The sequence below is a fragment of the Sminthopsis crassicaudata genome, chromosome 1, assembly GCF_048593235.1.
Source record: "Sminthopsis crassicaudata isolate SCR6 chromosome 1, ASM4859323v1, whole genome shotgun sequence".
Classification (NCBI taxonomy): Eukaryota; Metazoa; Chordata; class Mammalia; order Dasyuromorphia; family Dasyuridae; genus Sminthopsis; species Sminthopsis crassicaudata.
Window position 1 is genome coordinate 136,920,442 of NC_133617.1, and position 17,106 is coordinate 136,937,547.

At 36.6% G+C, this 17,106-nt stretch overlaps 1 protein-coding gene across 39 annotated transcripts in view; it reads right to left on the reverse strand.

The window, feature by feature from the left end:
• The window catches only part of RIMS2 (regulating synaptic membrane exocytosis 2), a 780,681-nt gene extending 765,381 nt beyond the window's left edge, over nucleotides 1-15,300 (reverse strand). For 9 of the 39 annotated variants that reach the window (XM_074267264.1, XM_074267281.1, XM_074267315.1 and 6 more), the window contains exon 1: nucleotides 14,712-15,299. In XM_074267264.1, coding sequence (XP_074123365.1) covers nucleotides 14,712-14,881 — 170 coding nt within the window. In that variant the 5' untranslated portion in view covers nucleotides 14,882-15,299. Of the gene's footprint in view, nucleotides 1-14,711 lie in introns of all 39 variants that reach the window. The other 30 variants (XM_074267430.1, XM_074267392.1, XM_074267369.1 and 27 more) reach the window with 7 other exon arrangements.
• Nucleotides 15,301-17,106: the final 1,806 nt, after the last annotated feature.

Sequence of the window (17,106 nt, forward strand, 5' to 3'; positions counted from 1 at the left end):
AGTTGCATTAACAAAAATTATGGGGCTGAAGCACTGCTATTATAGAAGACCCCACCCAGACCCCAAAGGCTCAGATGACCTGAGTCAGCAGAATGTAAGCATCTTGAGAGCAATGACTCCATCATTCCCTTTTCCTTTTTATTGCCTTACCCATAAGTGCTAAATTGACTATTGAAGGAAACTCTTTCTCCTTTCATCAGCCCCTTTCACCCAACAGCAGTTTTGAATAAGGCATTCATTGGGATCCAAGGTGAGGGTATCCAGGGCACCTCCAAGTACCTTTCCACTCTGAGATGCAGTACCATTAAAATATTGGCAGACAGCAAAGGATATAGTGGAGATTGACTACTATTATAACCCACTCCATCTGTACCAAGAACTCTTAAGATTATTTGATAAACCTGTAAGGCCTACAAAATAGAATACAGGCTGAAAACACTAGTCTACAGAAATAAAGCAGAAAAAAATTGGAAAGAGAAGAAAAGAATGAGAGAACCATTGATAATTACTATGTATTACCATTTATTAGAAATGGAGAATTCATATGAATGTGATTCTTGCAACATGATTTCTACACATTATCTCATTTTAACAATGTAACAATCCTATGAAGAATATTATTATTTTCATTTTACAAAAGAGGGCAGAGGAATGATATAAGTAAATTCAATCAGCTTCTGATTGTTAAATTTTTGGTAATTGTCAAATGCTCCAAATCAGGATTTGATTTATTGTTTTGTTGATTTCTAGACTTAAAAAATTAATGGAGAAATGTCATTAAGGCTGTCAAAATTTTAAATTGTCTTAAGTATATGAAATAGGATTCAAATGAAAGTCTTTCTGACTTCAAGCCTCACTTCTCTATTATCTATATTAATTTAATGACAGAAAAAAACAAGTTTTTTTTAAAGGCCTTATATGAAAAAGACAATGCAATACAGGGAGTTTGGCATAGAGAAAAGAGTCGAGGGAATGGAGAGTAAAATGGAGGCCCTGAAATCAGGAAAAATTGAACTCTAGTCCTTTTTCTGACATTTAATACATGTCTCAAGGTTGTCCCAAGGTGTCTAAAATGGGATAAAATAATACTTATAGAACATCTTCACATATATGCTGATTGTGTTGACAGTACTTTTCCAGCTAGGGTATATGGGCTGTTGGCTGTTCAAGGAAGAATAGCACCTCTGATGTGGGGGGCTTGCCTAGAACTTTTCAGACCTGCTTATCCATTTTTGGTGTGCACTTGATTCCCCAGCTCTTACCTGTAGCTTCAAGAAGCTGTAGCATGCAGAGGCCACATTGTGATAAACCATGTTGGCAGAAAGGCTAAACAAGGTTAAGTGTAGCCAAGGAGTCTCAAATTCATCAGTGAGTTGTGTGTGGGGGGGTATCTTCCCCAATCATGTGAAGACTTCTCCCAGAAGAATTGGTAAGTGAGAATACTTTGTTCCAATGACCATGAAGGTGACTAAAGCAAGTACTGTACAATGTATTAAGTTCAGTCAGATATCAAAGGTGCTAAAGTCATCCATTGCAGCCCAAACCATCTCCATTTTTCATGATTTTTATCTTGCTACTGGACTCTAATGACTAGAAGAAAGAATGGGGCAAAAAACTTCAAGAAACTTTGCCTCATTAAAATCCAATTTACTCATGAGTCAAAAGGCATATCCCAGTGATGCCATTTTGGTCCTCATTGAGAACAAAGTACAACAACCAACCAACTAACTTTTCCAGCTGTTACTCATTAGGGTTGCATCCACAATGGTACAGTGGATAAAGCTGGACCCAGAGTTTAAGTGCAGTCTCAGATGTTTAATAGACTTTTGACTCTAGGTAAGTCATTCTATCTGTCTATCTCAGTTTTATCCTCCATAAAATGAGAGTAATGATGGCACCTACTTCCCAGAGTTGTAACGATGATAAAAATAGATGATATTTGTAAAGCCCTTTGAAAACTCCAAAATACTACCTAAGTGCTACTTGTTATCATCATTATTATAACTATAGTTATAATGATTATAATTATCATTTACAAATCACATGGAAAGTCAGTATCTTTTAAACATTAATCATAACTTGTGATGATTTTGACTTAAAGAAATTAGATTTCAACAAACAACTCTTAATTAAATAATGAACAAATAGAAACTAAATGCCTAGTCTAAAAACTCGCATGAAGCAAGTCTCCAAGAATATTTTCAGACAGGAAATATAGCTCAAAAATCCAAAGTATCTTGTTTTCTAGATGCTAAACAGTTTTTCATTGATTTTAGGAGAAAAGATGTCATTTTCTATATGTTAGTAGGACTGATAGTCAAGATTGAGAAAATAAAAGAAACAAAACACCATCTAAAGGGAAAAAATGAGAAGCAAAAGCTATTTTGGGGCCATTCAAAAATAATTAGCACTGACTTGGTTTATATTAAACTCTAATTGCTACAATGAAACAAAATGCAAAATTAAGAAGGACAAACAAAAATTTTGCAATTACAATTTCAAGAAAAATGTTTCTTCATAATAATTTATTGATACTAGTTATGATACTTTTATGCCTCAAGTTTATATTTTTCTTGATAATTTTTAATAATAATAAATCATAGCTAACATTTGCAGAATGCCTTAAGAGTATGCAAAGTACATGTCATATGATCACTTTAACTAAAATATAAGTTCTCTCCTATGATCACTTTCACTAAAATGTATGTTCTTTGACAGCAGGGATTTTTTTTTAATTGTGTTTGTCTCCAGAACCTAGTTCAGGGCTTAGCACAATGTAGAGACTTAATAAATGTCTGTTGACTTACTGCTTGACTAAATTATAGGATCATAGATCTAGAGCAATTTGAAAAAGCCTTCAGAGGTTTTCTAGTCTAACTTCTCCTTTTCAGGGAAGGATACTGCAGCTGAAAAAACTATATAACTTGCCCAGAGTCATACAAGCAATAAATGGGATCTGAGATTTGAAAGCAGGTTTACTGGCTTCTATTCCAAATAAGGTATAATACTCTGAAACTCCTAGGAAATCCTGCATTTTACTGCCATTATTGCTAGTATATGTTAGTTTTCTTTTTTTTTTTAATCTCTAAAAATATTATTTTCTACTTTGTTTTGGAGATAGTTTGCTTCTCCCCACACTATTTTCTCATTAGATCAATTAAGCAAACTGGAAAGACAGATAATCAATTGAGATATAATTAAATTTTCATTTGCAAAAATTCTTAGAGTATTATATATCGCCACATCCTAAACATAATATTCCAAAAAGAATTTCAAACTTAATTTTGTGTTGAGTTTCACAAGTACAAAGGTAAATAGATAATTGATAGGAATAACACAAAAAAAGGCTCTCAGCCGGCTTGTAACTTTTTTGAAATTTTAATTCAAACAGTAATTTACATGACAAGTTTATGAAATCAAAAAGAAATAAGGAATATAATCAATAATTCACATTAGAGTTTTGCAATTTGCAAAGTACTTTACTCACAGCAATCAGGTCAGGTAAATGATAAAGGTATCATTATCCCTATTTTCCAGATGAGGAGATTGAGGCTTTGAGACATTAAATGTTTCTAACCACATAGCTGGTGTCAAAGAGGGAGCATTCAAGCCCAGTTCCCATAATTTAAAAGTCCAGTCTTTTATCCACAAGACAGCTAAGTGACACAGTTAGATTTAGAAAAATCTGAGTTCAAATCCAACCTCAGACTTGAGAGCAATGATTATTTCTCCATCATATTAATAATCAATTATTGAATTATACAAGGATTTTTTTCAGAAACCATAGGCTGCTGAATCTCCAAGGGATAGATCCTGTTAATGATGAGAGTGGATTTACTTTCTTAATAATCTTGTTCAGACCCTACTCAGAAAGCCCATTGTGTTCTACTCAGGTTTGGATGGTGGGTAAATTCTTTAATTAGATTGCTCATGGCTGAACAATCTAAAAGTACATCCTTCATTAGAGTGGTTCCACTTCTCACTGTAATATTCATCCTCCTTATTAGCTGTTAACCAATAAGAGTTGACTGCCACCCTCAGGAACACCCAATCTTCCAGAGACATATAAACTGAGAGCCCATTATTATGAGGGTTCTTTGCATTCTAGAGTGCCACTGACATAAATGCTAGCATTATTTTTAAAAATTACACAAATTATATGTCTCAAATTTTTAAACACTTTCTCATTGATACTGGGTAAATCACTTAATTTTTATCTGCTACAGTTTCCTCATCTGTAAAACAGAGATTAAAAATAGCACCTTCCTTCAGAATTGCTGTGAAGATCAAATAGATAATATTTATAAGGTGCTTAGCACAATGCCCAGCATGCAGTAAGCACTTGAAAAAAAAAATCTTCCCCTTCCCCATACTATTTTCACACAAAAAAAAGTCCACTTTTATTACTACTCAATTTACCCTTTTGCAGGCATATTATTTGAAATGTAATAATATTTTTTTAAGAAATGTAATAAATTGGGAAACAAACTAACAAATAAATAAATAAATAAGGAAACCCTGAGGTCATTGACAGTGACAGAACACCAAAATCAGAACCAACCTCAAGTATAATACATTCCTACCTGCACTGGAATGGCCACTATCTCAAAGCTTCTATTTGAAGATTCCCAGTAAAGAGAGCTCCATTATGGAAAGAGGAAGCCTGGTTCACCTTGGGATAATTCTAATTATTGAGAAGATTTTCCTTACTCAAGACTAAATTAACCTCCTTGTCAAGTTCTACTTACAGTCCTAGTTCTGCCCTCTGAACACTGGGAGAAAAAGCATAATCCTGAAGCCCTTCAGATAATTGAAGATTAGCAATGGAATTGAATGCAATTACGTTTCCAGTTCCAAAACATAAAGAGAAAAATTTTATTGTATGATATAGAAGAAAAAAAAAACATTAAACAAACGACCAGTAATTGAGGATCTTGGGTATAATCAAACAACAATGGTAGTATCTTCTGCTAAATATAGTTGACTTGGGTCACCATAGTCTTTGTATGTTTACACAGATTTTCTTTAAAACTCGTAAAAAGTAATTTAGCTATTAATGAGCAATAGAATATTATGGGTAAATGACTCAAAATGTTATATTAATAAATGTAATACGGACAAGATCTATCATTACCCAATAATTCTTGTTAGAAGTTATTTTGTATTTTTTATTAACTCTTTAAAAATCCTAAAGTGAATTCCCAAACCTAAATTCCTTCTGGGAGAGAAGGTGTACAAAAATTGCACTGAAGCAATTAAAATTCTTAGTAGTTATGTTTCATAATTACAGTAATCTAGTCAGTGCCCCTTCTAAAAAAGATATATTTTTTTTATATCTAATACTCAGGTAAATAATCAACCCCTAAACGAGACAAATATGTTAAGTTCTATAACATGATAGAAAATGTTATTTTTCTAATAATTAGGTAATGTTTAATGCAGTTGTCATTGCCTGCATGGAACATGGTTTCAAGTGAATGAATGAATCATATTTTCAATGAGATTCAGCTTAGCATAGTGGAAAGAGGTCTGTGTTCTAGTCCTAATTAATTTGGCCTCCTATTAACTGCATGGCTTTGCATAAATCCCTTCTCTGATCCACATCTGACAAGTGAAGTTTTTCATCTGGAAATTATCTATAAGTTCCATTCTCATAATATGAGTCTATCATTAACCAAATTAACAACATCACAGTGAATTACCGAATTCATGCTCATTAAATGTGTTTTTGGTCATCTGAATATATCTGGCTTCTCTGTCATATAATACTGAAGTAATCCAGAATTTCTGGCATGGTCATCTGAATTGGTGAAGGAAGTTCTTAGGGGTTTTTTAAGCATCATCTACAAAAACAAAGTTTTTAAGAAAAAGTCTCTTTAATTGCCCTTCATGGGTTTATCCATAGTCATTTTCTGTTCTATTGCATTAAATAAACTCCTAGTGGCCTAGAGCTCTGTCACTGACTTGCTTCATACAGACTAATATGCAAGGGGGTACTTACTAATTAATTACTAAGTTATTATTAATTTATTGTTTATTAGTCATACAGACTAACATTCAAGGAGGTACTTACTAACTTATTACTTAGTGAAAAAATAGAGCCCATACATGGAAGTAAAACAACCAAACCAGAATAGATAGTATAAAGTATAAAAATAGTAGAAAGAATAGATAGTCATACAAGTGGCATAAAAAAAGCTTCTTATCAAGGAGTCCTAAACAAAAATCTATCCTCATTTTAGTCACTATTGATCAATAATAAGCAATGAAGCATGGGATCAAAGAGGACAGGGAGGGAGTGAAAACTGATGATATAATAAAAACCTGACAAGTTTGTCTTAGCTGTGATTGTGTGAAAGCAAAGACAAACTTCAAGATATTTCTAAACAGGACATTGAAACACTGGAATATGTCATAGAGCACAAGTTCTTAGAGCTTGATGAGAACTCAGAAGCCATTAGTCCATACTCTCCTGGACAAGAACTCCCTGTATAGCAAATCCCTGAAATTTGTCCATCAAGAACTGCAAAGAGGGAGAATTGGGTCAGAGAATTTAGAGTTATAAAGACTCTTAGAGATCTTAGAATCCAATTCCTTCATTTTATGGAGAGAAAACTGAAGATTAAATAGGATAAGTAACTTGCCAAGGTCACAAATGTAAGAATTATTGGAATCTGGCCATTAATCTCAGTCCTCTGAGCTGGAAGAAACTTCATAAGCTCAGCTTGTTCAAACCATTTGTGAATAGAAATCATATCTATACTACCCCAACAAGCAATCATCAATCACTTGGAGATCTCTAGTGAAGAAAAATGGCCTTCTAAAGCAGCTCATACACTTTCAAACCTTTTTATGTAATAAATGTATAATTTATTATCAACTTTTCTTAATTTCCATCATAAAGCAATACTGAATGTTTAGATGTCAATAATGAAAGTTTAGCAATAGGAACATTACTGCAACCTCTTTGCCTTGACAATATGCCACTCTCATAGCTTCAATTATCATCACATCTATACACTTGATGTCCAAATGTATGTCTTCACTTCTGACCTCTCCACTGATCCCCAGTCTGAAATTTCCAACTGTTTGATGAATATTTATTCCTAGATATCCCACAGATACCTCCAATTTATGAAGAACTCATTAACTATCTATAAAAATCTTGTTCTTGTTGAGCCCATATTTCTGTTTTAATACCATTATTCTTTTAGTCATAGATTATACTTGTATATTAGAAAGATGGCTTCTATAATGGTGCCTGATGGGGTGCTAGTTCTTCTGTGAAACTTTCCCTGACTCATTTCCCACCCCTTCATCTATATACAGTCTCTTCCCCCTCAAATTACTTTGAATTTACTTTTTTTCTGACCACACTAAATCCCCTAGTAAAATGTAATCTCCTAAGAAAAGAAACTGTCTTAAATTTTTTTTTGCTTGTTTATTTTAGTTGCCTAGCACTTAGCAGGCCTTTAATGGATGTTTGTTGAAATGAATTGAAATGGTATGAAAAGTAAACTGAAAAGGGGAGAGACTAAAAGTAGAAAGATCAGCTAAAAGGTATATAATAATACAGTGAAGATATAATTAATGCACAAAGTAGTTGCAGTTTGAGGGGGAAAGAGGACAGACATAGGAAATATTTTGGACTTTAGAACAACCTGATTTAGGAATAAATTACTAGTAGAGAATAAGGAAGAAGAATGAAATAATTCAGAGTTTTAAGTTGTAGTGGATCAGCCATTTCTTGGTATTAATAGGTAGGTATTAATACTCCCTGTCTGCTTACTATTGACTATGAGAGATTTGAGAGCCTGCTGCATGCTGTGTGTGACTGAGGGGCTTGTACTGTGTGATGACATAGAGTTCTTTAATTGGTTGCCTATGCAGAAAAGCTGAGGGACATTCTCTCCCTTTGCTTGCTTTTCTGATTAAAAGGGTGGGGATTATTTTGAGCTGAACCTGTAAATTGGCAGGGAGGGGGCAGCTGCCCTGTCTCCCACTTATTCTCAATACAGCTATAAGCATATGGCTATCTCTGCCTTTTTGGTATACATTCATTTCGAATGTTAGGCAAACAGATAGGCAGTCCACAATGAACATATCCAGTTCTGGCAATGTCCTTGTGAGTTCCAAAAGGTCTGAATCCCTTTGGAAACCTGGAAGATGGCTGCTACACCATCCATCAGAGTGGCAATGGCTTATGGCGGAAGATATTCCTATATTTAGGAGCAGAGAAACACACCAAGGACAGATGGATGAGGAAAAGCAGTCACCCAAGGAAGGAGATAGCTTCAGGAACATGAGATTTCATAGTTTAGAGGAGGGTATAAAATACTATCCCCAACAAGAACTGCATAAGAACTGTGAAGAAAGAACTTCCTTATCCTAAAGTAATAGCTGTTACCCTTTGTCATATACATTCTCTACCCATATGCTTCACTACCATTGTAAAGTTTGAGCCCACTTCTCCTATTGATGCTATGTGTATTTATAGAAGAGTGAGCCTTAGGTTTTAGAGATGAATGTTCTTGCTGTCATTTGAATAAATGTCTTTGATTTTCAAAAGCCTGAATCTATCTAACACACTGGTTAGGTTTCAGGGTGCACAGCATTAGAAAATGAAACCCCAAATGTTTACCCCTAGAATCATGAAAGTAAGCAGTCATGTTCTGAGGACCCCAACCCACAAGTCAAAAGTACAAACAAAAGTACAAGTAGCACCAAATGGGATGCTGCTTTTCTAATTAAAGAAACTCAAAGTTGGAAAGGATTCCAAAGACTACCCAATTTAACCCATACAAGAATAAGATATCACTATACAATATAGTTAACAAGTGAAACAAATGATCTTAGAACTTACACTTGAAAATTTCCAAACATTAGGAACTCATTGCCTCAGTATGATTATCCTTAGATACCGAGCTCAAATTGACCTTTGGAAAACCTCCATGCATTGCTCCTATTTCTGATCTCTGGAGCAAAACAGAAAGTCTATTCCCATTTCACTGTAACAATCCTTTAAAAATTTAAATAGAGCTATCATGCCCCACCCACACAAACACAGGAAAATCTTCCCTTCTCCAAAATAAACATCTTTAGTTCCTTTTGCCACTCCTCAAATCACATGAACCCCATATCTTTCACTGGCTGATAAGCCTACACTGAAGTTTTCTCTAATTGATAATCCCATCTTCCTCTTTTTTTTGGGGGGGGGGGAGAGAAGAGTTGCTAGGTGGCACAATGGATGAGGGCTAAGCCTGGCATCAGAAAGACCTCTCTTCCTGAATTCAAATCTGGCTTCAGACATTTACTAACTATATGACCCTGGGAAAGTCACATAGCCTTGTTTGCCTCAGTTTCCCCATCTGTAAAATGAGCTGAAGAAGGAAATGGCAAATCACTGCAGTATTTTTGCCAAGAAAATCTCAAGTGCCATCATAAACATTTGGACATGACTGAAAATGACTCAAAAACAACGATCTTCCTCTCTTCTAGGTATACATTTCCTTTCTTATTTCATATCTGACATGCATATGCTTTTATTGCCAAAATTGATATATCCACACATATATATATAAAATATCTATAATGTGCAAAATATAGTGAGTAGGTACCAGAAACACAAAAACAAAACTGAAACAGTCCCTGACCGCAAGGAGCTATATTGTCCTGTGAATTTTTCAGAATTTTATTTCTTCTAAGTGCTAAGTTAAATTTTTATTAATTATACAATATAGTATAAAATTATCTCAAGAGACACTCCCTCAGTTTAAAAAAAAAAAAAAGAAAACAATAAATGAGACACTTTTGAAGAGAAGGGTATTCTCTTCAGGTAGAAAGATATCATTCCCCAAAATCAGCTTGTCCTTTACAAAAATATATGCTTATCTTTGTGAAGACATGCTATTAGTCCTTCTTTTATAGGAGAAAAGAAAGACACTGTGCAGAATTTATTAATTAGAGCCTTCTTCACAAGATAAAATAACTTCAGGGGATGCATTTTAAGTTTAAAAAACAAACACCAATATAGTTTTAGCTTAAAAGTGGAAAGTAAAAACATTCTAATAATTTATGTTTCAATCCAAAACTCTTATGTTATACACCTTCAGGATTAAATGGCATACATTTCCTGTCAGATTAAGCGCTTAAAAAAACTTTTTTATACTCATTTATCCATATATTGAATGCCTATATGGTTTTATCACTCTATCATAATAATTTGTGCTGCATTGATTATTATTAAATTCCCTTACTGAAATACAAAACTAATTCTAGGCAAGTGCATTAATCTCTGAGTGGCCCCAGCAGCTCTCTAAAAATAATTCCACAGCAATTGGGGATCTTAATTGACAGAAATAGTTTCCTTATGATTTTCCTTCATCAATGAAATCATAGATCTGAATGCACATATAAAAATAACTAGATTGATATTTGCTAAAGGAATTAATGCACTGCCTATTAATTTCTGCATATTTTCCTTTCTAATAGGATCTCTGACAATATTAAAGCAAGTAAGAAAATTGACACTTATAGAGTGAATGATTCCATCCATTAAAAAAGAATCATAATAATATGCCAACTACAGGAATTCCAAGAAGTGAAAAATCATATGAGATCTAGATAAAAGAAGATATGAAAGTTTTTTTTTGAAAAGTATAAAAGTCCTTGGCAAATGGCATTATTATGGTATAGAAAGATTTTTTTAAAATGTGAGTCCTGAATTAGATACTAAGGGAAATACTAAGAATAATATGCAATTTTTTGATTATTAAAATTAATGAAAAAATATAACTAACAGAGAAGTTTACATATTATCTACAAATTTTAGTCAAAAGAATCAATGTCTTAGAATGTTGTTGTTGTTGTTGTTTAAGGCAAAGCTGGCAAAAAGTAGCAGAACAGATCATCTGAATTTTATTTCTTCTTTCTGGACCTCTCCATCTACTTAGTAGAGATGCCAACCACCCCCCCCAAAAAAATAAACTGCAGAAGTAAAAAGAAAAAGCAAGGGGTCTATTAACTGGATAACTAGATAAGTAGTATCTAGTGAAAAAAAAACACTAGGGTTTTGTCCATAAATACTAACATTTTACAATACTAATAAGCACTTTTAAGGACTCTCCTTGCTAGTCCTACTATTGACCAACTTTATTCATTTCGATTTTTAATTCTCTATGCTAATATAAAGTTTTCTAATGTTTATTTGTAATGTTTATATTTCTTCTTTTTCCTTTTATACAAATTAAAATAAAATATATTTTAAGTCTTTGAAATAATCAAATATTTTGTTCCTTAAATAATTACATCTTTGTGTTAAGGTTTCTTATGGTATAGAAAGATTTTTTTAAAAATGTGAGTCCTGAATTAGACACTGAGGGAAATACTAAGAATTATATGCAATTTTTTGATTATTAAAATTAATGAAAAAAGTATAACTAACAGAGAAGTTTACATATTATCTACAAATTTTAGTCAAAAGAATCAATGTCTTAGAATGTTGTTGTTGTTGTTTATATTAAAATATATTCATATAAATATATGTAAAATATATAAATATAAATATATAAATATTTATAAATATATAAAGTATATATAAAAATATAAATGTTTATATTTCTTCTTTTTCCTTTTACACAATTTAAAATAAAATATATTTTAAATCTTTGAAATAATCAAATACTTTGTTCCTTAAATAATTACATCTTTGTGTTAAGGTCTCTATAATAATAATAATTCCATTTCACATATTTGCTACCTATCTAGCTTTAAATGAGTCACTTAACTTCCTCAACCTCAGTTTCCTCATCTGTAAAATAGCCCTTAACCTATTGAGGTCCCTTCAAACTTTATGTCCTATTAATCTAAATCTATGGTTTTATAAATTCTGAAACTCTGGATAATCAATTGTCTGTCAATCCATAGTAAATTTGGAGTTATAAGTCACAAAATGATACAACTGGCATATATGTGTGTGTGTTTTTACATATGAATGTGTATATGTACACACACATATACATATGCAAACATACATTATATTTATACATATATATTCTAAGAAATGGAATAAGGCATTTATCAGGATATTTTCATAAATTTTATGAACATATATCAGCATAAGCCAGGCTAGTTTTTATCAGAAACTATGCAAATATAATGTTAATATTTACTGAACAAATATCGCATTGTTTGCTTACTGCACAAGTTTAGCTACAGATGTACTATATACACACAGACCTACCTGGAAAAGGCTTACCACAATTGTACATTTTGCTTATAAATTTTGAGCAGTGTCACAAGCTATTGCCCATAAGTTTGGCTGCATGTCTATGTAATTACAGTAAAAGGGGAAACAATTTTCAAATTTGATTTTATTCCAATATTTTTAAAGCATTGGGTATAGCATTTTACTCCAATCTTTCTTAAAAAGTTACTCCAAAATTCCTAAAACCTTTTGGAATCATACAATAGATAACCATTTTAAAACTTTATAATAATAAAAGTAGAAATATATTTGTCAATCTCTCAATATATGCTATTGGAAGCGAGTATAGCTCATATTATTACATTTCTCTCAAATATGTTTTAACTGAAATTTTTGATAAATTTGGATGTGTCTATTATCAATGAACTGTATTTTGATTAAATATGTAGTTACCCAATAAAATAAAATGTTAATGAAAATATAAATTACATTAAAATATGTGAATTATAGCAACACAATTTCTCTTATTTAAATAGCAGTTTAGTAAAAACTCAAGAACCACTTTAATTATTTAATTTAATGTAAGTTACAATTACAGAAAATATCATTTCAGTTTTCTACAGATAAAAATTTTCAAGAATTTGGCAAATTATTTGTTTTGAGGTATGCATAAGAAGCTTTTAAAAATAAAGTCTTATTGGCCATTAAATGAAATAAATTATTTAAATGAGTTAATTTTTTCATGCCACAGTCACTAATGAAACAAATAAATTGCCAAAAAAGTATTAAAATACAGATATTATCTCTCCAAGACCAATTATTTTTAAGTAGCATGTATACAGGGTTCAGAATATTATGGATAATTGGTTGTTTTAAAGGAGCATTGTCTTTCTGGAAGTATTGCAAGTATCTCATGAAAATGTACTCCACACAATAAACTATTTTAAGTAGTAGTTTTATTTAAAATATGAAATATAATAAAAAATTAATACATGCTATGTTTGTGTTTACACAAATGAATGGTTTGTTTATAAATTAAGAAAGATTACTAAACACAGAGACTTTTTTAATCCTCTAAGTTATTACAGGTCAGTATGGTAGTATCATCACACTGAAACATTCTTCTTTGGGTGGTTCTGTGATGTGTAAGTAGTAAGCATAGAATATGGACAAGTTTCATTTGATAGCACTGCAAAAGGCATTCATTTCCTCAATACTGGCATATAAGATGTCTTAAATTTTATGTAAATATCATACTCCAAGCTCTTCAAGGAAAATGAAACAATCTAAAAAAGGAGTAGTGTTTTTTTTTAAGGTGATATATCTTCTTCACAATCTCCGTCACACTGCATTTCTAAGGAATCACATAACCATAAAAACATTTAAAGGGAACTTGACCAAACAAATCTCTGAGCAACACTGACAGACAGCGGAAACAGTTTCAAAGCAATAGATACACAACCTTGTCTGGACAGTTCCCTGGTGCTGAAGTTACAAAACTGCTAAACCGCGTCTAAAATGTGGCTCTTGCTATATTGCTGCTGTCTCCAGTCTAAAGAAATTCCAGTCCCCTAGATTATTCATAGAAATAACAGAACTTCACATGGCAGAAAGAACCCAAAAGTGTAGTAGGGGTGGGGACTATCGGTCCTTCTGGATTAAACAGATTTAGTAGTTACAAACAGGAAGAGCAGCTGAGTGCAGGGGTGTTGAAATACGCTGAGGGGGAGGGGTTGGAAGATGGCGCCGGTTGCACACCCACCCAAAGCCAGGGCTAAGCCTAGGCCCCTAGAATACGTAACTGCCCGTTTGCTCACTTCTACACACATCCCAATCAGTTCTGAACCTGCAGACACGTTCAGGGACAGAATTGCATACAAGGAGAATGCCGAACCCGAGGCCTCTAACCCGTCACATCTGAAGCACCGGCTCAGCCCTCTTTTGCACCAGCACCAGTGAGAAGAGCACCTGTGCACGGCCATATTGGATTCCTTGCCCCAGTCATTGCCTCCAAGGGGGGGGGTGGAGGGGAAAGGGTGAAGGGACGCAGAGAATCCTCAATTCAGCACTTGCACCGCCGGAACACACACCCCACCCCCCCGCCCCAGAGCAAACCTAATACGAGGGAAAACCGGAAGGCATTTGGAAAATAAAACTGCCCAAAATAAAACTCCCTTTCTTCCCTCCACCAGCAGCACCCTTAACATCAGCACCGTCCCTCTCTGAACATCGTTCCACACATCCCCACCCTCCTCCACCAGCGCACAGACACACGGAAAACACCCGAGGCGATAAAACACCAAACAACCTCCTCAAAAAAGCACCCGACAACGCGACTAAGAGAGAAAAATAACAAGGGAAGGGGAATGACCCAGAGACAACAGGGTTCTGTCTAGACGGGGGGGGGTGGGGGGGAGGGAAAGGGAAAGGGGGATGGAGGGATGGAAGGAGGGAGGGCACGGGGGGAGGGGAGAAAGAGAACCGGACATGGAGCCGTGGTCCTTACTTGAGCACCGATTGCTCCTTTTCCTCTTCTTTCTTCTGCCTGTCCATGACTGCTAGAATAATTTTCCTCTCCTCCTCGGTGAGGTGGCTGAGGTCGGGCATCTCGGGCTGCATAGGCGGCTGAGGAGGAGGAGGAACAGGGCCGCCCCGGGGCCCGACAGGAGCCGACATGTTTGGTGGAGCTGAACAACACTATAGGAAATACTGTAGCAACTGAAGTGGCGGCGGCGGCAGCAATAGCAGCGATATCGGCGGTGGCGGCAGCAGCAGCAGCAGCAGCAGTAGTGGTGGCAGGGGCGGCGGCGGCCACCAGCGCTGGGAGAAATACATACAAATCAATACCCTTTCAATCAACGGCAACACCCCCCTCCCCCAATAAATAAATAGCAGGGGGGAGGGGAGGAGAGGATGAGAGTTGGGAGGAGGGGATAGGAGACAGAAAGGAGGGGTTGTGGAGTGAGGAGTTTAGGTTTCTTTTCTTCTTTCCGAAGGGAAAGGGAAGAGGTGAAGAGAGGGAAGATATAGGGACGGAGAGAGAGAGAGAAAGAGAGAGACAGAGACAGAGACAGACAGAGACAGAGAGAGAGAGAGAGAGAGAGAGAGAGAGAGAGAGAGAGAGAGAGAGAGAGAGAGAGAGAGAGAGAGAGAGAGAGAGAGAGAGAGAGAGAGAGAGAGATTGGAAAGTGAGTGGTTGGGGGGGGGGGAGGTAAAGAGCAAAGAGATCTAGAGAGTGTGACAAGTGCCAAGGGAGGATGGAACGAGGAAAGTGGAAGGGACGGTTGAGGGGTGGGGTAACTGGGAGTGTGAGAGTGAGGAAGCCAGACAGCTGTATGGAGTAAGTGTGTGTTAGCCGGTGTGTGTGTGGATTGGGGGAGTTAGGGGAACTGCTTGAAAGGTAAGGGTGGGTGGAGTATGTTTAGAAAGGGTGAGACGCGTGTGCCTTAAGAGTGTTCGAAAACTGGATTAGGAGTGCTGGTTTGGGGTGGAAATCCGAGGGCTGGAAAGGGAGTGTAGGTGCGCGCGTTGACTGTGCGGAGCTGAGGGAGCTAGGATGGTAGAAGCTTAAGATGGAAATCTTGATTAAATAATAAGCGGGGATTCTAAAAGTCCCGTGAACTCAGTTGAAAAAACACTCTGGGGAAGCTAGAAGAAAAGGGACTCGAGGGCAAAGGGGAGGAATGATGAAGGGAAGAAGTGGAGAACTGATAGTAAGAGACGGTAAATGATTTTTTAAAAGAAAGGGGGAAAGGGGGGGGGGGGTGAATTCAAGTCTTTAGGACCGATCACGTCACAGTGGTATTCTAGCGCCGGCGAGTGAGGACATCTTGAGGAGAAAGTGATGGTCAAAAGACTGCGGGGGTGGGCACTGAGGAACTGAAACTACGGGGTTAAAGCAAAGGAGAGAAAGGGCAAGAGGAGAGAAGAGTGAGGAAGAAGCGCGGAGTCTCGTAGTGAAGGCCTCCTCGGGTAAATGAATGGAAGTCAAAGCAAGTCCTAACGTACTGAGAGTGTCCGCTGGAGATGGAGACAGCTCGCTCATATGGAGGCGGCGGCTGCCGCCCCCGAGTCCATGAAGTAGCCTTTAGGGTGTCCGGATCCCGAGCTCAGCAGCTGCTGCTGCTGCTGCCGCCGCTCCCGACAGTCCCCTGCTCCTTCTCTCGCGCAGGGCCGCTTCGCTTTCTGGCAGTCGTTCCCAGTTCTCTGCTCCTTGCTGCCGCCGAGCCCGGGGCATGGCGGGACGCCCCCGAGGGAGTCAGTCACCCGCTAGGGCTCTGTCTCCCAGCCGCCGCCGCCCACGGAGGGAGACCTGTAGGGAGGGGGAGTGTGCAGGAAGCAGGGCGGGTGGGAGGTAGTATGTTGCTGAGCTAAGGACCGGTATTGAATGTCCCGGCCTCTTCGCTCTTCTGACACTCGAAGAAAGAAAGGCCGGGGGGAGGGGCGATCGGATTTATTAATAATAATAATAAACTCAGAAATGGCTTGCATGAAATCCCGCCGGATTTGAGAGGGAGGGAGCTAGGCGAGAATGAGGAGAATAGGAGGAGACAAGTCCCAAGAGAATTGCTGGAGACGCGGCGTCTGGACTCCCGCCGGTGCCGGGCGCTGCCCTGACAACTAGCCCAGCTGGAGGGAGGAGGGAAAGAGAGGGGAAGAAGGGGAGGGCGGAAATGTGGAAGAAGAGAGAAAGAGGTGGACCCTATGGAGATGAGAGCTTGGAGCTGTACTGGAGAATGGTGAGCGTATCTCTGCTCCCACGCGCAAGTAGTTTAGGACTGGGCCAGATTACTATCAAATCGGTAGTGTATAAACCTTGTGGGGTTTTGTGTTTGTAGTTTGTAGTAAGTTGTCTTCCTGCTGCTGTCTCCCAGGTACCATACACAGACTCTTGTTCCAGG